Source organism: Leptosomus discolor, chromosome 2 (genome assembly GCF_034619465.1).
Source record: "Leptosomus discolor isolate bLepDis1 chromosome 2, bLepDis1.hap2, whole genome shotgun sequence".
Classification (NCBI taxonomy): Eukaryota; Metazoa; Chordata; class Aves; order Leptosomiformes; family Leptosomidae; genus Leptosomus; species Leptosomus discolor.
In genome coordinates, this window is record NC_141392.1 from 98,096,546 (window position 1) to 98,120,265 (window position 23,720).

Sequence of the window (23,720 nt, forward strand, 5' to 3'; positions counted from 1 at the left end):
AAACAAGTTGTTTCTTAATCACGTGATTCTAAATAAAGAAGAATGTAAATAAAGACTAAGGGAAAATGCAATAAACTAATTAGTTTATGAATGAAGTATATATGATACATCACTTTGGAAAGAAAAAATCAAACGAAAGACCTTAAAAGATTCAACGTTTGAATTTGATACTGCTAAAAGTCCTCTGGGCTGTTGGAGAAGAAACCTTATTAAGCACACATGCTTTAGTTTGAATTCATCTGTCTTGGACAAATGTAACAAGGACTACGCATGCCATTCTGATCTTCCTCAGTCAGCACAATTCTTGATCATTTTCTAGGTTTTATGAAAAAGCAATTAAATAATTATATCTATATAGATGTAGTATATTATTATGTATTATGTGGGTTTATGTATGATAATATATTGTTTATTATATATTTATTATATTCATATATGTATATTCACATATACAAAAGTGCAGTTCCTGAATCAATTATTGAGAAATTTCACTCGCCCTCTCCCCAGCCTTCCACTACTATCTGTAATTGTCCCCCACTTTTTCTACCTTAAAACTAAATCTCCTTCTCCAATTTTACTAGTAATATCTAGTGTGGCATAATAACCTCTGGAAAATGCATTCTGCATGTTATTCCACCTGTTTTTTTCCCCCTCAGAATTTTTATTGTCGCAGACTCAAAGCTGCCCTACTAATTTTTCCCCCATTCTTATGCATAGATACTGAACTTGCTACCCTCTAGCTATCCATTACTATGGTTGCAGTCTGAATGAGTGGGAACCTCCATAGCTATGTGTCACAAACATTGTGATGTGGAGTGCTCACAGGGATGCTGGCTGTGCTCCACTCAGCTCTGCAGTAAATCTGTTCCAAGCCTTGGCGTCCTGCTGACACAGACAGGCCTCTGTTTCCAGAGCTCCTCAGGGAGAGAGGTTGGGTGTGTAGGGAGACAACTGCAGTTGAGTGGTTCAATCCCAGCCTTAACTACCATAGACACAAACAACTGTGCCCCTACGTGCCTGCCTCTGAGTTTGGCACAGGAGAGGGAGAGGAGAGGAGAGGAGAGGAGAGGAGAGGAGAGGAGAGGAGAGGAGAGGAGAGGAGAGGAGAGGAGAGGAGAGGAGAGGAGAGGAGAGGAGAGGAGAGGAGAGGAGAGGAGAGGAGAGGAGAGGAGAGGAGAGGAGAGGAGAGGAGAGGAGAGGAGAGGAGAGGAGAGGAGAGAGGAGTGGAGTTGGAAGGGACCTACAGTGATCATCTAGTCCAACTGCCTGACCAATTCAGGGATGACCAAAGGTTAAAGGGTGTTGTTAAGGGCATTGTCCAAACGCCTCAAACACTGATGGGCTTGGGGCATCAACCACCTCTCTAGGAAGCCTTTTGCAGTATTTGACCACCCTCTCTGTAAAGAAATGCTTCCCCATGTCCAGTCTAAACCTCCCTTGGCACAGCTGTGAACCATTCCCATATGTCCTATCACTGGGTACCAGGGTGAAGAGATCACCATCTCTTATCTCCGCACTTGTAATGTGAAGAGTCAGTTCTTTCCAAATTTGGACATTAACATTTTCCAGTCTCTCCAGCTAGAAAGTATGAAGATCTTTGGAACTGCTTCCATTTGAAGTATCCTCGTTCTACGTCCTTATTTCCTTAAACTTTGTGGCCTTTGTCTTCTCATTCAGCACTGGGGCACAGTAGAGAACGGTGGAGTTTAGGAGCAATTAAACTAACTGGACCAGATGGGATGCATGCAAGTGTACTGTTGGAGCTGTCTGCAGTATGTAAGAAACACAAGAAAGAGGATCCAGGGAAATATAGACCCATCAGTCTCACTTCCTTTTCCAGGAAGGTTATGGAGCAAATCCTCCTGGAAGCCATTTCTAAGCACATGGAAAAGAAGGGATTGTGTACAAGCCAACATGGATTTACCAAGGTAAAGCTATGTCTGACCAATCATAGCATATGATAGGATGATTGCTTCAGTGGGTGAAGGGAGAACAACAAATGTCATTTATGTTGTTAAGTTCTGCATCTGGTATGTAATAGCCTGTGCACCGGTGCAGACTGAGTGTCCATTGGCAAGAAAGCAGATTTGCAGAAAGGACTTGGTAGACAAATTGAATGGAAAGATTGCATCAGAAAGAGAGCAGGCAGCAGGTCAAGGGAAGTGATTATAGACCACATCTGGAGCACTTGTCCAGTTTTAAGCTCCGCAGTACAAGAAAAATATTGACAAACCAGAGTGAACCCCAGTGGAGGGTCACCAAGATGATTAGAGGCTTTGAGCATATGGCATACTGAGAGATTTGCATTTCTTCACCCTTAAAATGAGGCTGAGAAGGGAATTTTAATGCTGTCTCAGCTACTTAGCAGAAGGACGTAGAAAGGAAGAGACAGACTCTCTTGGAGATCACAGGGAAAAAATGGGAGAAATAGGCCAATTGCACCACAGAAAATTCTGGCTAGCTACCAAGGGGAGAGTATTCACTGGGAGGACAGTCAGATCACAGAACAGAGGTCTGGAAGGGGCTGAGTTATCTCTGTCCTTGGAGAGATTCAAAACTTGACTAAGCAAGCTCCTGAATAACCTGTCTAATAGTGAAGTTAGCCCTGCTTCAAGCAACAGGTTGGATTAGGTAACCTCCTAATGTTTTGTGTAATCTAAATTACTCTGTGTCTCTAAATTGAAGAATTACGGGATTTCCTTGAAAAACATCCAACCAAGAGTATATGATCATTCTCTCTAATTCCCTTCCTGGACTTGGCCCAGAACTTCCCTATTTTCTCCCTTTACACTTCCAAGGGGGAAAGTCTTGCTATTTAATAGAACTTACTGAGATCCAAGTTTAAAGTAGCATAAATACTTGGTGGTGCTGGAAGACAATTGAGACAGGAATGTAAACATCGAGTGCCGTTGAATAGTACTTCTTAATTTTTTACAGTGAAGAAAACTAGATACCAATTAAGGAAGTCCAGAAGGGAGTTTTGAGGACAGACAACTGAAATAGAAATGACCAAGGATTTCTGGAGAGAAAATAGGAACAAAATGAGGAAGTCAAGAACTTGGTAGGTCAAGACTCTTAAGGTGTGAAACAAGCCTTCCCAGCAAAGAGCTAACTGAGATCAGACATACGAATGAAGCCTAAGAATGGGAGAAGTAAAAAAGGCCAAGTCAGGTTTGTGATTAAACACAAATGTGCTCTCCATCAGAAGGATAGCCTCCTTAAAAACACAAAGGGATTGGATATTATAAAAGAGCATCAAGGCTATGTAACTCCTGCCAGGCACCCATATCACAGAATCACAGAATGGTAGTGGTTGGAAGGGATCTCTGGAGATCATCTAGTCCAACCCTACTGCTAAAGCAGGTTCACCTACAGCAGGTCACACAGGACTGCATCCAGGTGGGTTTTGAGTATCTCCAGGGAAGGAGACTCCACAGCCTCCCTGGGCAGCCTGTTCCAGTGCTCTGTCACCCTCAGAGTAAAGAGGTTTTTCCTCATGTTCAGGCTGAACTTCCTGTGCTCCAGTTTGTGCCCATTGCCCCTTGTCCTGTCACTGGGTATCACTGAAAAGAGCCTGGCCCCATCCTCTTGACACCTGCCCTTTAGATATTTATAAGTGTTGATGAGGTCCCCTCTCAGTCTTCTCTTCTCCAGGCTAAAGAGCCCCAGGTCTCTCAGCCTTTCCTTGTAAGAGAGATGCTCCAGCCCCCCAATCATCTTTGCAGCCTCTGCTGGACTCTCCGGTAGTTCCCTGTCCCTCTTGAACTGAGGAGCCCAGAACTGGACACAGCACTCCAGGTGTGGCGTCACCAGGGCAGAGCAGAAGGGGAGGAGAACCTCCCTCGACCTGCTGGCCACAGTCTTCTTAATGCACCCCAGGATCCCACTGGCCTTCTTGGCCACAAGGGCACGTGTCTGGCTCATGGTTAACTTGCTGTTGACCAGGACTCCCAGGTCCTTCTCGGCAGAGCTGCTCTCCAGCAGGTCGACTCCCAACCTGTACTGGTGCGTGGGGTTATCCCTTCCCAAGTGCAGGACCCTACACTTGACCTTACTGAACCTCATTAGGTTCCTCTGCACCCAGCAATCCAGCCTGTCCAGGTCTCACTGAATGGCAGCACAGCCCTCTGGTGTGTCATCCTCCATAGCATCTTACAACAAACTCCCTGCTAGAAGGAAGGAAGAAGTGAGAATCCTGCCATACCAGATCGTAGAGAGGAGAGCAGGGTAGCCCATCCCTGGGACAGGGGAGAGTGTGTTACTGTAGAAAACCTTGCATATTGAGCTTAAAGGGATGATTGTACCTGCAGTATAAGGGAACCACTTCACAGTTTTGCAGATCTGCTGTGCCCCCATTGCCCTTATGTGCTTTTATTAGGATAAACTGAAGGTTGTTGTAGAGTTGAATTGAAATGTTAAACGTAAGTTCAGGGTTTGCATGCCCTAACTTGTGACACACAGATTTACTGGGGAATGTTAGTACCAGCCAACAAAGTGTGTGACAATGCTGAAGTGGCACTGTCCTGGTCAGATCAGTATCTTAACTACGGTCCTATGGATTGGGAAGAAGAGTTTATTGTCTTAAATTATTTCTCATTCAAAGCCCAACTGTAATTCAAGTTCTGCCTTCTTCAGAAGAGGCATCTGTGAAACTGCCAAAGTATTGTCATGTGCAAATTTATATGAAGGGCATGGATCTGCTACTGCTGTTACTCTACCAATAAAGTGGAATTAAGACTCCAGCCCACTAGAAAATACCCTTTCCATGTATTTATTTAGGTTTTGTTACACTGACGCAGGTTATACTTAAGTGTTGACACTGAATGTCTTATTTGAGTATTTCTGTCTTGAGCATTCCCACGTATCCAAACACTGTGGTACCTGGTTTTCTTCAGCTGCACTTTGAGAGAGTTCTCATTTGAATCGGAAATTAAAGCAGGCAACTTGATCTTCTGGCACTGTCCTTATCGTTTCTTGTCAGACCACTGTTTAACCACTATTAGTCCACAAAGATGTTTTCCACCGATAAGTAACTTGTGTTATTACTGAGATAATTACCAATGCATTGAGGACAGAACGCTTTAGAACAGTATCTATCAAAATTAACAGCATTCATGCAGGTAATCATTAGGAGGAAAATAATGTCTAATAAGGCTTGTTGTGGTTACCTGTAGCATAAATCTGTATCAGTAAAAATCAAATCAGGTTATAATTGTCAATGTTTATAACACATTAGGAGCAGGGTATGATGAGAGAAATACCCAATACTTTACCTGATACTTTCAACTATTGCACTTACATGAATTAGGTGAGACTTACTTGATCTACCTGTAGATACCAACATTGCAAACTGAATTTGCTCTGCCATGCTCCATTTACAGACTATGCTCTCTCACCTCTAGAAAGCTCTTTATATAACCTATTTTAGGTATCTCTCTTAGAATATTAATTGCCTGAGAAGTGCAAAATCCTTTTCAGTGAGTGTAAGGGGAAGCCTCTACTCACATGTAGAAGTCTGTATTTGTTTAGATGAGTCCCTCCCAGCTACTAAAAAAACCCACCAAATATCAGCTTGATTTTAAGATTTGAATTCAACTTGTGAAGTATAACTGTTCTTTTTATTACAGTGGGATTACACAAATATGTACAAAAAGATGACATTGTTCCAAGTAGAGTACTATGATCTCTGGTTTGACAACCTCCCCCATACTTAGAGAAAATACTTGCTTAATGATACAGCAAAATCCCAACAAATCTAAAATATTATTTTGAATACTACTTCTCAGTAACTATTTAAATTGTGTTGCATATATTTAAAAAGAAAAAACAATTTTATTAATGCTGCAGTCAAGCACTCAGCTTAAAAACAATACAGGTAAGGTCATGTATGAAACTGCAGTTTGGCCCTCTCAAATACAAGTATCTAATTACACAAGATTTTCCCTATCTCATTTGTAAGGATGAACAATGCTCACATGAATGAGTAGTGCTTTACTACTTTTCTTATGGCCAAAGAAGCCTAACCTAGAATTTGTACTCAGTGCAGAATTACACATTTTCCTACTCTTTCTTCTGCAATAGTACAGATGGGTCTGATTACTTCAGAAATTACTGCTTATGTCCACAACTGCCCTCCTTATGTGAGGATGGGAATGAATGGATTTTTATGCACAGAGAACTGAAGATCAGGGAGATTAACAATTGGAAGTATTAACTAGTTTTGGGTACTCAGTCTGAAATGCCTCAGGGCTGTTCAGAAATATGTAGTACTACGTAATTTCATATACAAATACAGTATTTACAGACTTCAGCTGAAACTGACTGCTCGGCACTTCTGAGTCAGATTCCAGAAAATCACATTCAACTTTGTATCTGATTTTGGATATCCAGTAACAGAGTATCTTGTTTGATTAGCTTTCCTCAGCATTATTCTGGGATTACATGACAAAACAATACAGAGAACCTATCAGTTTTCTGCTGCAATAATTGCATGATCATGGTCTCCCTCTCCCCATATTTCCCGTACGTATTTAACTTCTGCTACATGCTAAGGAATCCTATAAATGTTACCACCATTTCAAAGCCATACTTACCCAAGCCATTAGGTCCACAGCACAAAACATAGTCTAGTGGAGGACAAGAATGTGCTACCACATAATTAAGTACTGCCACAACATAACCCTTGAAGAAAGGACAGAACAGTTATATAGCCATTCTAAGCATCTAAAATTAGATGTAACATTGCAGCGTCTTCCCTGCCAGGCTTTAGCCTTAAGTGAACATACAGTAACTAAATTTCAGCTTTTCTTCCCTTTTATTTGCAAATTCATATAAATTACAGGAGTTTAACTTGCTTTATGTACTTCCATGTGCTATCTTATCTTCACATTTTGAGTACGGTCAACATTTTAGTCCCTAAAAACTACCAGAGTTGTTAGACAAAAGAGGAAGAGACGCTTTCTGTTCCTTCAGAATTCACGTCTAAATGTGGAAAGAGTTCAGCAGTTAACTTGATCTTTGCTTTAAAGAGACACACACTCACAAGGCAAAAGTTTTTCGTCTTTAGAAATCTCCTTTTACTGAAATCAACTGAAGTCAAGCTCAGTCTCAAGTTTAAAGAATTCAAAGGACCAAGCTCCCATCGATATCAAGTTAGAGCTCTTGACCTATACACAGCCCTCCTTGCCCATATAAATCCTGCAGAGACACAGCAAAATCTGATGAGTGTACAGAAATTGCACTAATAATTTTAAATAAGTAAAAAAAGTTAACAGGCATTTTACTGGTAGTTAATTTTATAGATTCCTCCTAGTTCCATGAGTGACCAGATTAGTACCTTTAACTCAATTTGGATACTAATCTGTGTTAAACCAGTACTTGTATCAGCCTGCTGTACTGCCACATTAACAGAATTTTTGTAGGTTTTATCTTTGCAATTGTTCCTAAAGTCTAATCCATCTTGACAATAGAAACATTGATGACTTTGGACATCATTCTAAAAGAAAAGGCCTTATTTCCCCAGCCAAATGAAGCTATATTTCTTTATACCAAGTTTATCTTCCAACAGAAAGCTGAACTTGTTAAGAGTTTATTTTACTATTTTACAGACTAAGCTAAATTATGTACAGTTTCGGGCATTTTTCAATCACTTCAAAGTGCTCTTTATAATGAGACTATACCTTTCCAAAAGCAACCCTTCAGAAGACTCATTGAAGCTTATGTGGTACATAGCATCCCACCCCACTGTTTAGAAAGGGAAGAGGTGTTTAACTCTATGTTAATTTTAATTTTAAGCAGACATGGGCCTGAGCGTATGATCACCAGTAAGGACAGCAACTCAGCTGGCTACTAAGAGCACCTTCCAGTTCTCATGAGGAAGTTTGGTCACCACTCTGGAAACTCAAACACAGGCCTTAGGCTCACATAATTTTTGGGATATCTTCCATTTGAGCATAGCTTCAGTCTTGACAACGAAGCATTGTATCATACAATTTATTGTATGTAATAATGTAATGACACGTAATTAAATTCTAATGCTACTGATACAAGTGTTCTCCAAGCCTTACATCTACTGCAAAGACAGGTTTGAGAACACTAAGCAAGTAAGCTATTTTAGTACCGGGGAAGGGAAGTCACAAGTAAGCTACATGAAGAAATACTGTACTTTCTACTACTAATTTTTGTCCACATTTATTTATGAGTAAAACAAACAGCAAACTTTACAGCAAAGGGGACATTCAGGCCCAGATTTTTTTTTTTTTTTTTTTTTTAAAAAAAAAGGAGAACAGATGCCTGGATAGATTCTGAATGTAGGCACCTCAAGACTGCCAACAAAGTACACAAAAATAAGTGAGTCATGAGCGCTTCAGCAAACTTTGTAAGTGCATTTCAGTATTTATTTAGATGTTTAAGCTCTCGCACTAGATTTTACAAGCTGGTGAACACTGGCAAAATTATTTCTCCCACAGAACTATAACCACACATTCCCAAGACAGTATAAATATATGGTTGAACTAACATTAATACACATCACCATTTTATCAATTACATAATAAAACAAATTATCAAGTATCCAAATATTAAGTTACGCAGCTTGAAAGGCATACAAAATATTACAGAGGTCTGCCCAAGTCATAGCAGAAACTCAAGGAGGGAAAACAAAAGAAAAAAAATAAATCACACTTTCAACAAAGCAATAGTTGGTAAACAACTTTCAATAGGTACAGTAAAAGAAACTACAAGATTTTTCAGAAATTTTCTGATTAAGAATTTTTAGCTACAATAACAAAGCATTTCTACGTTTTAAAAAAATATTTACTAAAGTAAAGGGCATATTCTATACTTCCTGCACAAGACAAAGGCAACATTTTACTAGAAATATTAAATAGCCCCTCCCAACCTTTTCAGGCCCTCTGTTAAGTTGCACATGAAGTGCCAACATTAATTTTACTGTAAGGCTTTTTGTCTGGAGACATTAAAGACTTGTGTGCTTCTGTACAATTTAAAAGATTTTCTACATGAGTAACCAGTGAGTGATGATTTGTAAAATGGAGAGGTTCAGATAACAGAAGAGTACAGACACTGGGGTAAAAAGTTGCTGTAATTCATAGTATTAAAAAGACAGACTGTGCAAATCCTGATAATTCTAGTGCGATTGTGGGAGACAAAACATACAGTGAGCAGGCAAGACTACCTCAGAGGCCATATTCTTCAATATTGAAATGACTGTAGAAAAAAAAAAAAAGAGTAAGGTCCAGATAGGCTGGTAGTTCTCATGTCATCAGAGCTATGCTCATTTATAAGGAAAAACATGTAGCTGATATGCTGGGTATTTTGGCACCTAATCTCTCTACAGATTGATTTATTTTAGTACCCCAATTTTTAGTAGTTGAAACTAGGTGGGTAAGACTCAATGGCATGATTAAAGGATATTTGAACTGGTAATTAATGACCAAGGAGACAGCTCAGAAACAGGGTACAGCAAAAACATTTACTGGGTCTCCAAACAGATGGATATTTAGCTAAACATAGAAGTCGCATTTCTACTAAGCCTTTAGCCTATTAAATACTCCTAAGGAAGCTTCCTTTACTACTAAAAAAATATCAGACTGATGTCTTTGGCATGCAGTCTGCTTAATTCTAGCTTCCATCCTTTATTCCCAAGGAAGTACTATAGGCTGTTAAGCTTTACTGAATACAACAATTATTTCGGTGACCATTGGAGTCTTTAAAGCGCAGACGCATCTTGGGGCGGTATTTCTCCAAGTACAGAAGTTGCTTGCTGTTAAAAGCTCCACGCCGCTTCCTAGATGGAGGAAAAAGTATTTTGAACAGAACATTAATCTGCTGCCCAGTGAAATAATATCACCAACCAGAGAAAAATATTTTTAGGTCACTGAAAATAAACCCCACCGTTAAGTCAAGCCTGTAACCAAAATAAGGATAATTAAAAGTTAAGTGCCAGGAAAGAGGGTGGTAGCTTCCTTTCACAAATACCTCATTGGACCACATGCTCAAAGGAATACATAGCATTTTAGTCAGTGTTTTAGTCTCTGATATACACAAGCCAAAGATCTTACATTAAGATCTTTAGAAGAAACTTCAAAAGGAAACTATAGAGCAGATGTGAGATGGTCTTCTTAAGAAAGCAGAAGCTATTCAGTCTCTTAAAATAATTATGAAGAACACTGCAATATTAAGAAAGTACATAAACATTGTAACTCCCTGTAATAAAGAAGTTTGAAGAAATTGAGCTTTTAGTTTTCTCAAACCAGAAGTGTGTGAAAAAAAGGTGTTGCGGTTTTTTTGAGTATGTACCAGGCTTCCTATTCCTCACTTTGTATATACCAGCCAGTTAAGATGTACAAGCTGAATTTAATTCTTTAATGGATTGGCAATTATGCAAGTAGTATTTTGGTGCTGTTCATAAGAGCCGCTGCTTCTTTTAAATATAGTTGAAACCCACAAAATTAAGGCATTGAGACAAAAATTGTTCTCATCGAACTTACATAAATTTATTTTAAAAATTCAAGGAAATATTTTTCTTCAGGAGACTACCAGAAAAGACCAGGAAGAACTATTTAGCACACTTTTATCCAATACAGAAGAAAGGATCCACAAATGTGAATGAGTGTTAGCTCTAACTAGTAGAGAGAACCTAAATTTCAAAAGATATTCTGCCTCTTATGCGTACAAATAATAAAGACAACCTGCAGATCTAACTGAAAGTTTGGCTTTCTGGGGTTTTTTTGGGTGTTGTTTTTTTTTTTGAACTTGCTCAAATAATTACTTACTGATTTTGGTTTCCATGGGAACAGAAAATACCCATCCCACAGGCCAAGTCCTACAACACTGACTGCATGCAGTATGTGTGTTAAAAAGTTTAGATGTACTAAATATCTTACAAAAAAAAAGTAAAGGACAAGAACAGCATTCAGAATTTTTTAATGCCCAAGGATATATCAATGTGTTAAATATTGGAAAAAACTAGATATTAGCTTCATACTTACTGTCTTATGAACTGCACTGCATCTTCATACTTCATTCCACATTCTATCAGTGCAAGAGCAACTAAGACCGGAGCTCTGGTAAAAAAAAAAAAAAATATTCAGTTTAGCATTCGACAATGCATACTTAGGAAAAAAGTTTACTTTCCCCAGTTATCTTTTCTGTCATTCTGTGTATCTGATGTTTCTTCCCTGGGGAAGCAAAAAAAAAAACCAGACAGAAGGCATTTCTACATTAACTGAGCCATTATGCCATCTGTTTTCAAGCTACTCATCCTCATTTAGAAAAAGGTTTAAATGAACTCTGGGCAATCTTAGCTTTGTTCATCTGACTTCAGGTATAAGAGAGGACAGCAAGAATAAAATGCAAGTAATCTTTACCCATTTGTTTCAAAGCAAATTGATTTGGGGAAAAGTGTTGCATAGGGATTTCTATTCCCACAAACAAGCATCCTCAGAGGCAGTCAGGACCCCAAGGCAGAAATCAGAAGAAGGGTCAGGTTCAGTAAGAACTGACAAGCCCAGAAAAAGTGTCAAGTTTTAGGAACAGATGCAATCCACAGGCTGCTGCACACGCCCAAGGATTTCCTTGCTTGCCTCAGTATTCTACATTGACAGAATAAAGGTTTTAGTTAGGAAAGCTTGACACAAATCAAACTCAAATACATTCGCAATTTATGGCTCAAAAAAACCCAACAACCAAACCTCAAGACAAAACCCTGTGCCACGCACTATCAACAGACTTGTGCATCTAGTAGCAAGCTTAAGTGGTTTTATATGTTCAGGGATTTAAAAAAACATATATGATAAAAAGCTAGGATATTCAGCTAGTTAACTGCCCAATTTTGAGGAAAAACAAACAGATATCATTGTAAGCAGCTGAAGAGGACTTGTTTTGGTGGCACTCACCGCAACAGTCAACTTTGTTACATATAAAGTCATAATACAAGGAGTGCATAAGCCAGGTTTAGGACAGCAAGACCAGAAACCTCCATTTTATACTGGACATGCTGAAACCCATGGCTAGAATATGGCAACTGCTTTTTGAACAGATCTAGTTCCCAAGCAGCCTAGAACAACAGCAGCAAATCCATCATGTTCTCACAACTGTTGAATTGTATTTAAGATAGTGGCAGCAGACAGATGGAACAGGGCTAAGTGGAGAATATATTTAGCATTATCCATAAAGATTTTGAGGCTTGGTGTTAGAAATGAGACAGAAACAGAGCTTTGGAACTCTGGAGACTACTTTTCATCCCCCAAATAGGTGGTGGATGAAAGTTGGTCTTGACGTGCCAGAACATGCCACTTGTTTGTGGCTAATGGTTACAATTCTCTTGGCACAAGGAGACTGCCAATGCTGCTGAAATGGGGATTAAGGGGAAACTTACAGGTGAGTCTTTAAAACCCAAATCTATTAGAAAAAGAGAAGACAATGCAAGACAAAAAATATCAATGAGACTGTCATCAATATGCTTGATACAACAATATAGTTGTTTACTTCATTCAGTAGTTTTTGTTAAGAGATGTGATAGCAGACATCATCTGCTGACTAAAAGGCCTTTAAGTCTAATATACACACACATTCCTGCCATCTCAACTACTTTTAAGTGTGACATCACTTCAAATACTGCATATGTGATTATTTTACATTTGCCTCAAACTTTCATACTAGATGTTAACAAGACTGAGCAGGGATGGCAATTCAACAGATCTTTAAAACTTTACCCACCTTCCAAGACCTGCAACACAGTGTACAGCAATACAACAACCAGGTTCTTCACGAAATTTAACTTTAAGGAGGTTTAGCCAATCATCGACAATCTGGTTGGATGGTGGAGCACCGTCATCAAAGGGCCAATCCTGAAATATAGCATGACATACATAAATACAGAACTCTCTAGGCTTGTATGCCATGTGCATACACAAAAAAAAGGACGGGACACAATGGACAGAAGAGCTGACTAAGGGAACCACTCAAGCTTACAGTTTTCTAACAGTATAACTACAGCAATATTAGGAATATATTCCTTTCAATCCATTTTCATTGAGCAAATGATTTTGCTCAAAGCCAGTTTTCCTGATAAAAAGTATATGTCTGTACAGCTTTTGCCCCCTTGAAGAGTTAATGAGCTGGTGTCAAGACTTTTTTTTTTTTTCTTTTGCGAGTGGTGGGGGTGGGGTGTGTTGGTTTTAAATTCTGCTTCTACACTACTTACCAAAACCTGAATGCCTTCTTTTTCCACCGGAGCAGTGTCATAAGTAGCTTCACACACTCGAACCACTGTGGTAACGCCGTATTTCTTAAGTTCCTAGGGAGTGAAAAAAAAAAAAAAAACACACTGCTTTAAGAGTAAACTGACTTCACTTACCATTTAATTTTCTCAATAGGTTTTCTCATTAATGCATTCCAAAATTTTCAGTAAGTAAACTCACACAAATGCTTGCCACCCTATGAAGAACACAGAAAGCTGAAAAAACTGAAAACCTGCATGCTAATGTCAGATAACTTTAAGCTCTTCTGCAAACATATTTGAAGATTAAGTTTTGGTATGCTGGATCAAGCTTTTTTCTTTTAAAATCAGATCCAGATAAATATTGATGAAATAAGTAGGCCACCCCCAAAAGATCATTCCTTTTAAAGGAATAGGAAATTTTCTGGTTTGCAAAGCTATATAAGTCACTGAAAGCATTCTGAGGTTTAGATCTTCCCCTTCTCTCCCCCTGCTTAAAAGTTTTGTAAGACCTCTTACTGTTAAGAATTATGAGCACAAGATAATAAATTATTCCAGTTCCTGAGTTATCATAACTAAAGAAAAACAAAAAGACAGTAAATTATTCCAGTTCCTGAGTTATCATAACTAAAGAATAACAAAATTTAACTTTCTATTTTGCCATTACCCTCCATTTAAAAAAGGCAATCACTCTCATTCTCTCTGCAACAACCCACCATTCACACTAAGTGTCACAGTAATGACTGAAGCATAGCCTAAGCATACTTTATCTAATTGTGAGGGTATAAAGGCAGACAAATATTATCTCACTATGTTTCTTGTAAATTATCCCACACTGAATGCAAAATAGAGGTATAATACACCTAAAATTTTGCTAGTGAGGGATTGCATTACAAACTCAGACCTTATGGGGAGGTAATTTTGGCAGAATCTACAGTTTGCATACACGCAAACACTTTTAACTGTGTACTTTATAGCTCCAACAAGCTAGATGGTTTAGATGATACATTTAGATACTAGCAGTATATGCAAAGCCACCTGGCTTTAGTCAGTCAACAATTCAGCATATACCAAAACACTTAAAGTACCTTCAGCAGCTCTGGATGCAAAGCAAGCCTTCTGACACAAATTTTGCTCAAGCAGACACTATGACATTCAGAAGATTCTCTTAAGCTACATTAGAACCATGATATGCTAATACCCAAGGGAGACAGGCAGTGAAAACATTTTGCAATTCTGTTATTTGTTCCCAAGGTTCTGATCCACAACGCACAGTGAATTATTCTTTTTAATCACTATGCAATAGGTGCAAGGAAATGTTATAGCACTTTAGATGAATCCTAGTTCCTACAACTAGCACACCTTTGTATTGTTCTATACATAATTCTGCCAGATAATTCCTGTTTTCAGACCTAAATAAATAATGTACTTAATGCACAATATAATTGACAATATAATTATTTCTTTGGTTCGCTTTCACATGTTTTTGTGAAGGCCAATGTATATCTGAATAGATTTGTCTGTAGGTCTTTGAAGCATGGCATCACTATTTCAAAAGAGTCAATATATGAACAGTCTCAGTACCTCTTCATATGGCTTCCATAGCTGCTATCAACTAGTAAAGAAGGAAACTGTTAATAAAGCATGCTGTACAGGCATTAAAAAAAGTACATCAGTCAGAATTCTGTCCTGGCCTTACCTCTATAAATTTGTTTAAGGTTGCATTGGTTGGATTGTGTGTGATTAGGAATCTCATGTTCTTGTAGGTGATTTCCACAGGAGCTGGGCGGTTCATTCGGGCCATATTGATTTAGTTAAACATGCAACAAGATTATGAAAGGATTAAAAAAAAAAATTCTAATACGAAGTGATGTAGAGAAACTGAAGTCTACTTCACTATACTCCACGTGAAATTCTCAGTGCTTGGAAGTATGAAGTTGGGAGCAATGGGAAATGAAATGAACCTCCTAACAAGAAGCAGCAATTCTTCAATCCAGTAATACTGAGGCAAAAGAAAGGCAGTGCACTGAGGTTTACCCCATCCAGGTCTGAATTCTGTTGTTAAATGCTCTGCCAATTTCAATTCAATACTTCTTATCCTGGTCAACCGCTCTTAGGGGGGCTTCTTGGTGGAGTAGTAATGAATTTCTACAGTTCACTTGTCTGCATAGAGGTCGTGCTGTGCCTGGCAGTAGTCTCCACTGCCCTTCAGAAACTCCATAAATGTGTGACCAAGAACACCACAGAACTGCTGTAAAGAGAGGGAGGGAGGGGGGGCGGAAAAGCATAATGAGCACAGGTGAAGCAAGGTTATTTTTAAGACACCAAGCATTATAAAACAAAACAAAAAAACAGAGCAAGTAACCAGTTTCACAAGGTTTATTTTTTCATTAAAAAATTAGGTTTGCATAAGAATCCTGTTACCTTTCTTAGAAAGAATTACTTGGAAAAAACCCACCACCAACATGTACTTAACACAAAGTTTCCATATAGGGTTGTTTTCAACACCAAAAACTGAAATATATTAAAATATGAATTCAAATGTGCTAAACATAGCAATAGGAGAGGAAGTTTTAAGAACTCTAGTATTTAGATAAAGCATAGCTTTTCCAGGATATCCATACAACTGCATTTTCCATTCTGAACTGAGACATCACAACACCTATGAAGTTACAATGACCTTAAGGAAGTCAAGGATGAGTATTCAAGCTGAGCATCAGACAACTTCTAGTGCTTAAACAAAACTACCAGTCTCTACATAGATGCAGAATCACTTGTCTTAAAGGATAAAGACCCACTTTGCATATAACCATCATTAATTCACATACAGAACAGCCAGAAGAAAAAAAACAACCCACATCTAAATTCACCTCTCTCAAATAGAAGGCCTTGAAAGCAAATGCAAAGTCTTTGCAGCCTAACGAAACAATGCAAGTTTTGAATATATTTTAATACTTTCAAGGCACACAGATTACTAACTAAGGAACATTTCACGTACTAAAGGCTGAAGACACACGGCAACCTTTATCTGCTTTTAACTGCCTTTTTACAGCATGACTTTATTAATATACCAAAACAGTGATAGTAGTCTAGCTAAAAACCATACACGGGCAAGTTTATTGAACAGGTCATTCCTGGCCAGTGGTGTACTATTTTGCTATGATTAAATTTACTGCAAGATGCACAACCAGGAATTAGATAGCTGATGAACTGCTCCAAGTTGTGTATTAATTTACAGATGTTGCTATGCAAATGAACCAAGAATATATGCTTTTCTGCATGGTGGAACCTTACAGCAGAGGAGTTAGTTTTTTGCCCAGCCACAGTAGCAGTGCTGCTGCCAATATCCGCCTAGGGAACAGAAGGGACGAAAAGAGAAGTTTTTTTCCCAAAAGATAGGTACAAGCTGAACCAAATGCCCACTAAATATACTTAGGTACTAGAGAAACATCATTGATCCTACAACTATTTAGCAGCAAAAATTACTTACACTGGCCAGTCAACTACAAACATTGGAAGGAATCCATGTATTTCTATACCCAAATAAAATATTGCCCAAGACACTTTGGAAATAGATAAGCTGAGCACGCAGTGTTACAGAATTGCTATCAGACTTAAAGACTTCTTTTTAAAAATTTTTTTTTTTTTTTCCTGCCAGCTAGGACACAGTAGTATCAGTTCTTTGCCCTTATAAATCTAGTTTCTAGCAAACAGAAGCTGTAACTTCATTGTAGCAATGTTCAGATTTTTTTTTAAACTACAAACCAGCTTGATATATCCACCCACATACATAATCAGGGCAAGTGTACATAAGAAAATAAGGAGAAGAGACAGTATTTCAGTGCTCTACACTCAAACTTTTCCCTTGAAAGGACCATGAAAGCAGCAGCTTGTGCTGAAAAGCTTCCCAACCATAAGAAAGCAAATTCAGAAGATGAGGTCCAAAAGACAACTGTACAACAAGTCCTGTTAATAGCCAATGTCTTAACACACTTTACCAAAGGGCTGGAAGAAAAAGCTACATGCAAATAAGTTATGGTACCTAACTGCTATCTAGGATTAGAAGCTGGACCAAGACTCCACTGCAGGCACTAAACTATATACCAGGGGTCCACAGTGACTCTATCTAACAATGATTAGTATTAAACAGAAGTCACAACAGATCAATAGTCTTAATTGTTGAGTTTTCTAAGAGGTATAGAATCACAGAATAGTTTGGGTTGAAAGGGACCTTTAGCAGTGCTGAAGTTCTTAAAGTGAACTACAATTTAAAGCACTGCAACAATGCTTTATGTTGTAGACATGGCTTTGCTCCATTTGTAAGTCCAGAGAATATAAAAATCATCAAGAGGTTGGACTGCAACAGATGGGTAGAGCTGCATCACACAATGTTGAAAAGGACCTTTAGAAAAAACAGGCCAAACACCTCCAGGCATCCTTTTCATGTTTTCAGACAGCTTCCTGGTAAAAAGTTTTAAGGATGCACCTTAATCACAGGCACGGCTTGTGAAACAAAACCAAACCAACCAACCTGCTAAGTAATAGGACAATTTTACATGCACATTGCTGCCACTCCAGAGATATTACCATCGCCATTTCTGTAAAGACTGCACGATTAAGTTTGCTACTTACTTGCAAAAAAACTATTTCAGTTTTTATTTGTGGTAACTTGTGGGACAGTGAGAACTCTAAATTTGACAGGCAAGAAAAAGGAGTTAAGAAGGATCCTCTGAAGCCAAAGGACAACAGAGTAACAGGAACCAGGAGAATGCAGACTTAGAAGAACTCCAAGAATCGTCATCTGACACGCCAGCCATACCCTAGCAGAAGGTAGGTGTGCATTAAAGATTCTTAGGACCAAGCCTAGGCAACACTTAAAATAGCAACTGAAAAAATGAACTGAAGATAGCTTATTTAAAGTCACTTTCAATTAGTTTAAGAAGCAGAAGAGCAAAAAGGGACAGGACAGCTCTAAGCAGTTACAGCTGCACAAGGTCTTGTGCCACTTTCCGTATGCACTGGCAGATCTCATGTTTATCTCTTAAGCCCGCTAAGAGGAATCACAGCCAGTCCTTTTCCCTGGTAGAGGATGAGCAAGTGGAGGCTGTCAGAAACAGAAATAGAAAAGCATGCAAGTGAGCTCAAGGAGATAGAACGGGGTCAGTAGGGTAAAGAAAAGATCTTTCAATCTGCAAGATGGGAGATTTTGGGGGAGACAAGAATGTAGAGTAATTGGAAACAGTTAACATGACCCCATACTGGGGCAGGTATGAAGTAAGAAGCAATTAGGATTCATCCAGCCTGGTAGGCAGGCTGCCCTTAGTACGCAGCTAGGAGTACTCAGTACGTACCTGACAAACTCGTGATGGGGGGGAGGGGTTAAAGAGGAGGGCGGGCAGCAAAGCATTAGTTGAGTAATAAATCTTACTTTTTTAATGCAGATTGTTAATTGCATCTAGAAACTGGGTGCACAGTTCAAATTCTTATGCAAAGCTGAAGCAAGTACATTACACAATGTTAAGTCTGAGTTCTATGTGTAATTAACCTCTACAAATGAATTCATTTTGTTAATACTGACTTAACAGTTAGCAATTAGACACATCAGCACCTTACTAATTCACACAACTAAGGACCTAACCAAGCATGTATTTGAGTCTCAGTTTGCCTTGGCAACTGCTGCTGCCACATTATCAAGGAGCAAAGCTCACACTTTCCTTTGATGTAAATGCCTTTACTTCTCACCATTGCTAGCCAGAAAGCTCCACATGCAGACCAACTCCTTAAGGCAGCAACACACTGCACTATCCTAAGACAGTTTTGTCAACCTAGCTTAGTTCTGTTCTGGGAGTCAAATGAAAATTAAAGACAAGTAGCACACTGGCATGCTGTTTGCATTATGGCGTTAAGCCAGAGGCTTCACCCACCTTCAGTAAGAAGACCTGAAAGATAAGAAATCAGCTATAAAAATAGCATTACAGTAATTAAGACCACCTTGGGCTTAGCAGGAACCCAAATGCCATAAGCAACTTGAAAGGCTTGGAAGTACAGCTTTAAAATTATATTGTCTCAGGCAGTTAACTACGTGGTAGGTAAGCTTTCAAAAAAAAGTCAAGACCACGTATGAAACTGTAAGGCTGCTTAAGTGAAACTCAAGTGCACAGTACTGTATGTAGAAGTTTCTTCAACAGAATGACACTAACTCATTGTTTGTACCATCAGGTTGGGTAGTCCAGCATATTCTTTTCAATTTACGTGAGTTTTCCTGGAGGAAAATTAACACTTAAGACTTTTGGAAACAGAAGCAGCAGCTTCTATCAGTAACAGAAAGACAAACAACATTTAGGCTGTTAGATCCATCAAAATAAACTTGGAAAATAAAACTAAGGTTAATACGCCAGGACCACCTAGTAAGAGAAGGTATCCTGTCCACTGTGGGATAAAGTCAAGTTACCATCTACTATCTTTTATGCTAGAGGAAGTCAGAGAATAGCTTATTGAAGCAAGAGGAAGACATCTTGAAAAGAAAAGATTTAATTCATGCCATTCTTTGGGACAGGAAGCTAAAGCACCCATCTTCACTGACAAGCAGATTCACATGTATGTTAATTCTGGGTTTGAAACAGTCACTTGTGTCTGGCAAAAACTGCTTATGAAAGTTCTATTAGATCGTTACCAATATGTGGAAAGCAGAGAGGTGTAAGGTTATCCCATGCTGTTGACATTCTTGTTCGCAGCTCGGTAGCATCTTGAGAAGCATGCAAACAAAAGCGCTTGTTTACACAGTTAGATGACACTTCACTCTACCTTCAGATGTGCAAGACTGTTCACAGTTGCTCAATCCACCTGCTTATAGACCAGAAACATTTATACCTAGAACAAACTATGCAGTACCATATTCTCTGAAGTCAAGACGTGCCACACGCTCACCTACTGAAACCACAGGATCAAAACTAGAGAACTGAAATAAACATTTCACTACAATTTGAGAACACCTGCAAGTAAGTTCACTGTTTTAACCTGCTATCCCAAAAAAAAGTTACTGAAGGATAGGGGGGCAAATATTCCTGACTTTCTCGTACTACTCAAGGCCTAAGTAGCAACTGCGAAAGCAAATGAGGAGTGGGAGGGTAAGGGGCACAAAGTGCAGAGACATTACACAAGGCAGAGGCACACCTTCATTAGGTATTATTGACAAGCTACAGCTCCTGTCTACTGGGCACAGTGGTAACACTACCCATTTTGGACCAGAGAAAGCGACTGGCCTAAAAAAATACACTCACATATCATAAACGGGAGATTCCACCACCTTATCACATTTGTTACAACATGTTCTGTGAAGGAAGGATGTTTCTTGCGGTTCAAGTATGCAGTATAGGAGGAAGAAAAAATTATCTCAAAACTTCCTGTACAACAAGTCAATGCAACTTCCAGAAATGATGAAACTGAGGCCATGTGACTCTGTTCCTAGTTCTTCTGCTTGGATCATGAAAAAAAAAAACCCACGCAAAGCAGCCTTAACAGATAGTGGGGAAAATGAGACATCTCAGAAATCTTTCCATCCCCTTGTCTAGTGCATCCACTTGGGCTTCTGAAAGCAAGGAGTCTGAAAATGACTGAACACTGTTACCTCAATAGCAAGCCACATAAATACTGTCATCCTACCCAAAAAATATTTCACTATGTTTTAAGCAATAACATAAGAAATTTAGCATATATATGCAAAGACATTTATTGCTCTATTTTATTCAGTCTAATAAAGGTACATGTGCCAAACAAGAAGTTGCATACGTGAAGAAAGCTGTAAGAAATTACGGACTTGCATTTAACAGTGAAATACCTCTTGCATTGATCCGATACAGTGAATTTGAATTTTTTTAATAAGGTAACAATCTGCTACTAGTTTAGAATTCAGTAATACCCTGATCTGGGCGTTCTGGTTAATCTTTAAGGGAAAAAGTGATCTCTTATAGTCAGCCTACACACTGGGATAGATCCAGTATTCTTACGTGGCATGTATTCTGTCAGCACAGGAAGATTTCACAAGATAGAAGTTATTAGATAAGGCTAAATTCTACGTATTTACTGCCTTACTGACACATTTAGTTTCGTTAAGACAAGGACATCCTCCTCCCTTGGCTCCTGCTATACTTGTCACTCATTTTTCTTTCTGACTCTCACATTTCCTCCCATGGCTGTGCAATTTCTGTATTGCTTCTTCCACATTTTCCCCCAACTCTGTTCCTGTAAGACAATTTCAAAACCCTCCGTTGTTCCATGAACAGAATAATAAGACCTGACATTTAAGTGTCATCTTCAGGTTTTTTGATTTGACAGTCTTACGAGATTACAGGGAGACAGGGTTTATACTTCTGAGTCACTGCTTTGGAAAGACTCTGCAGATGCAGGTAGACATATTGGAATTAATATGCAGCAATAAGAAACACCAGAATCACAGGACCCTGGTGCCACAGAGACTGTGCACGCGTCAGCTCATAATGTTTGCCATGTGCATAGCTGGCTACCAGACAGCAACCAAGACCTGCACATAACCACCACTAATCCTGCTTCTATTACCATAGATTACTTGATTTCGGTAACGCTTTGTCTTTCTTGTCTTCCCTGCTTTTGGAGGGCATGCTACCCCCAGAAAGCCTTGCATTGTTTGTACTTAAATACACACTGTGCTCTGTGGTCACAGATGTTAGGCAGCACAGACACTTAGATTACTAGGGGAGGTCTTTTTTTAAAAAAAAAAAAAAATACAAGGAAAGCAAAAATTTCTGATGCTGAACTGTGATCCACCTCCAGAAGGAAATGCCTTCCTTGAAAAGCCAGACAGCAAGGTCCTAAAAGCAGGCTTGGTCAAAATTAAGGTATCTGACTGCATTTGTGGCCTTCTGAGAGTTAATTGCAGACTGCTACAGAAAAATCCACTTCAACCTGTACTGAAGTGACTCCTCTGCGGACTTTTCCTGCCGCTGAGTGGCCATCTAGAAGCCCAGCCCGAACAAGGCTGGCTGCATACGTGAGCTCGGGCATAACCCACCTCTGCTGCATAAAGCTCATTTTGGAAAGGACTCACGTCCTCGCTCGCAGCCGGTTCTGACTCCCCGCCCGAGCGCTCCGGAGACAAAGCAGCCGCTCGGCCGCCTTCGCCCTCGCCCCGGTGGCGGCCGCGCACGTGGGGCCGCGGCGGGGGGCGAGCGCCGGCCGCGCCACCAGCCCTTCCCCAGCGCCGGGGCCCGGCCGCGCTCCCCGCCCGGCTGGCGGGCGCCCACGGGCAAGCCCCGACTTGCCCGGAAAGCCCCGGGCTCCGGCCCCCACCAGCGCCGCGTCAGCCGCGGGGCGCACGGCTCCCGGCCTGCCCGCGGCGAGGAGACGCTGCCCCGGCCGGGACACCGCCCCGCGGGCCGGGCCGTCGCCCCAGCTACGGCGGTCACGGGTTCGCATCACGCTTCGATCAGGCTCCCGACGCGGAGCCATCTTGTCCCCCGGAGCCGCCGCCCGGCCCCGGCCTCCCCCCGCCAGGGGGCTCCCGGGCCCCGCCGCCTCCGCGCCGCCGGCCTGACGCGGCCCAGAGGCGCGGGAGCCCCGGCTGCAGGGGCGCTGCGCTCCCCGGCGGCCGCCCGCCCCGGCAGACACCGCCAGCCAGACAGCGGCGGGGGGAGGCCGGGCCGGCGGGCGGGGCCCGCGGCAGCCAGGCTCACAAAGCGGCTTTGTGCCCGGGCCGGGCCGCTCGGGAGCCGCGAAGAGGTCGCCCCCTCCTCCTTTTCCGGCAGGAGAGGAGAGAGGGGCGCCGGCAGGCGGGAGCAGGAGAGGGGCGCCAGGGGGCGGGAGGAAGGCCGAGCCGCGCCGCAGCCAGGCTGGCTCGGCTCTCCTGCGGCCCGCCCGAGGGGAGCCGCAGCCCGGCGCTGCGAGAAGCCGCCGGGAGCCGGCGTGGCCCGGGCGACAGAACAAAGAAACAACATGGAGGAGACGGGGGGGGGGGGCGCGGTGCGAGGTGAGGGAGGAGAGGCGCGGAAGCCGGGCACGAGCGGGCAGCCGGCGGGGCGCACCCCCGGCGGGGCGAGGGGCCGGGAGACGCGGGCCGGGGCGGGGGGCGCGGGCGGGCAGGCGACACTCACAGGAATATGGTTACTCATTGAAGACTGTAGCCTGATCATACAGCCGGGGTGCGGGCGCCACCGCCGGGGGCAGGAGGAGCAGAACCAGGAGGACGCGGAGGCGCTGGAGGCCGCGGAGCTGCCGGAGGGGGTTCGGCGGCGGAGCGGGGATGGACCATACAGCTGCGGCGGCGGGCGGCTCTGCGGGCTGCGCGGAGCGGACGCGGCTGCACCAGGAGGGACACTCGGCGCCGCCTCCTGCACAAGCGCCACAGGGCCCGCCCCTCGCTCATAGACGTCAGTGACGAGCGTCGCGCCCGCCCAATTAGAGGCGCCGCCAGCGCGTCCGGGGCGGGAGCGAGGCCGCCGAGGGGGCG

The 23,720-nt window shown here is 41.4% G+C and overlaps 2 protein-coding genes across 6 annotated transcripts; both read right to left on the bottom strand.

Annotated features, from left to right (window-relative positions):
- Positions 1–8,371: 8,371 nt before the first annotated feature.
- PTP4A1 (protein tyrosine phosphatase 4A1) lies at positions 8,372–15,386 on the bottom strand. 5 transcript variants are annotated; one of them, XM_086461496.1, is made up of 6 exons: positions 14,940–15,386; positions 13,226–13,318; positions 12,739–12,869; positions 11,010–11,084; positions 9,717–9,805; positions 8,372–9,225 (listed from the first exon to the last, which is right to left on the bottom strand). In XM_086461496.1, the coding sequence occupies exons 1-6, from the start codon at positions 15,042–15,044 to the stop codon at positions 9,146–9,148; spliced, it is 573 nt and encodes a 190-aa protein (XP_086317622.1). In that variant the 5' UTR covers positions 15,045–15,386; the 3' UTR covers positions 8,372–9,145. The 5 variants fall into 5 exon arrangements, with proteins under 5 accessions (XP_086317622.1, XP_009947549.1, XP_086317623.1 ...); XM_009949247.2 differs by having other exon boundaries at positions 9,183–9,805; XM_086461497.1 differs by having other exon boundaries at positions 9,183–9,805; positions 12,739–12,830; positions 14,940–15,055.
- LOC147416044 (uncharacterized) lies at positions 15,386–23,456 on the bottom strand. Its single transcript, XM_086461498.1, has 2 exons — positions 23,365–23,456; positions 15,386–15,491 (listed from the first exon to the last, which is right to left on the bottom strand). The coding sequence occupies exons 1-2, from the start codon at positions 23,401–23,403 to the stop codon at positions 15,396–15,398; spliced, it is 135 nt and encodes a 44-aa protein (XP_086317624.1). The 5' UTR covers positions 23,404–23,456; the 3' UTR covers positions 15,386–15,395.
- Between the last annotated feature and the right edge of the window lie 264 nt (positions 23,457–23,720).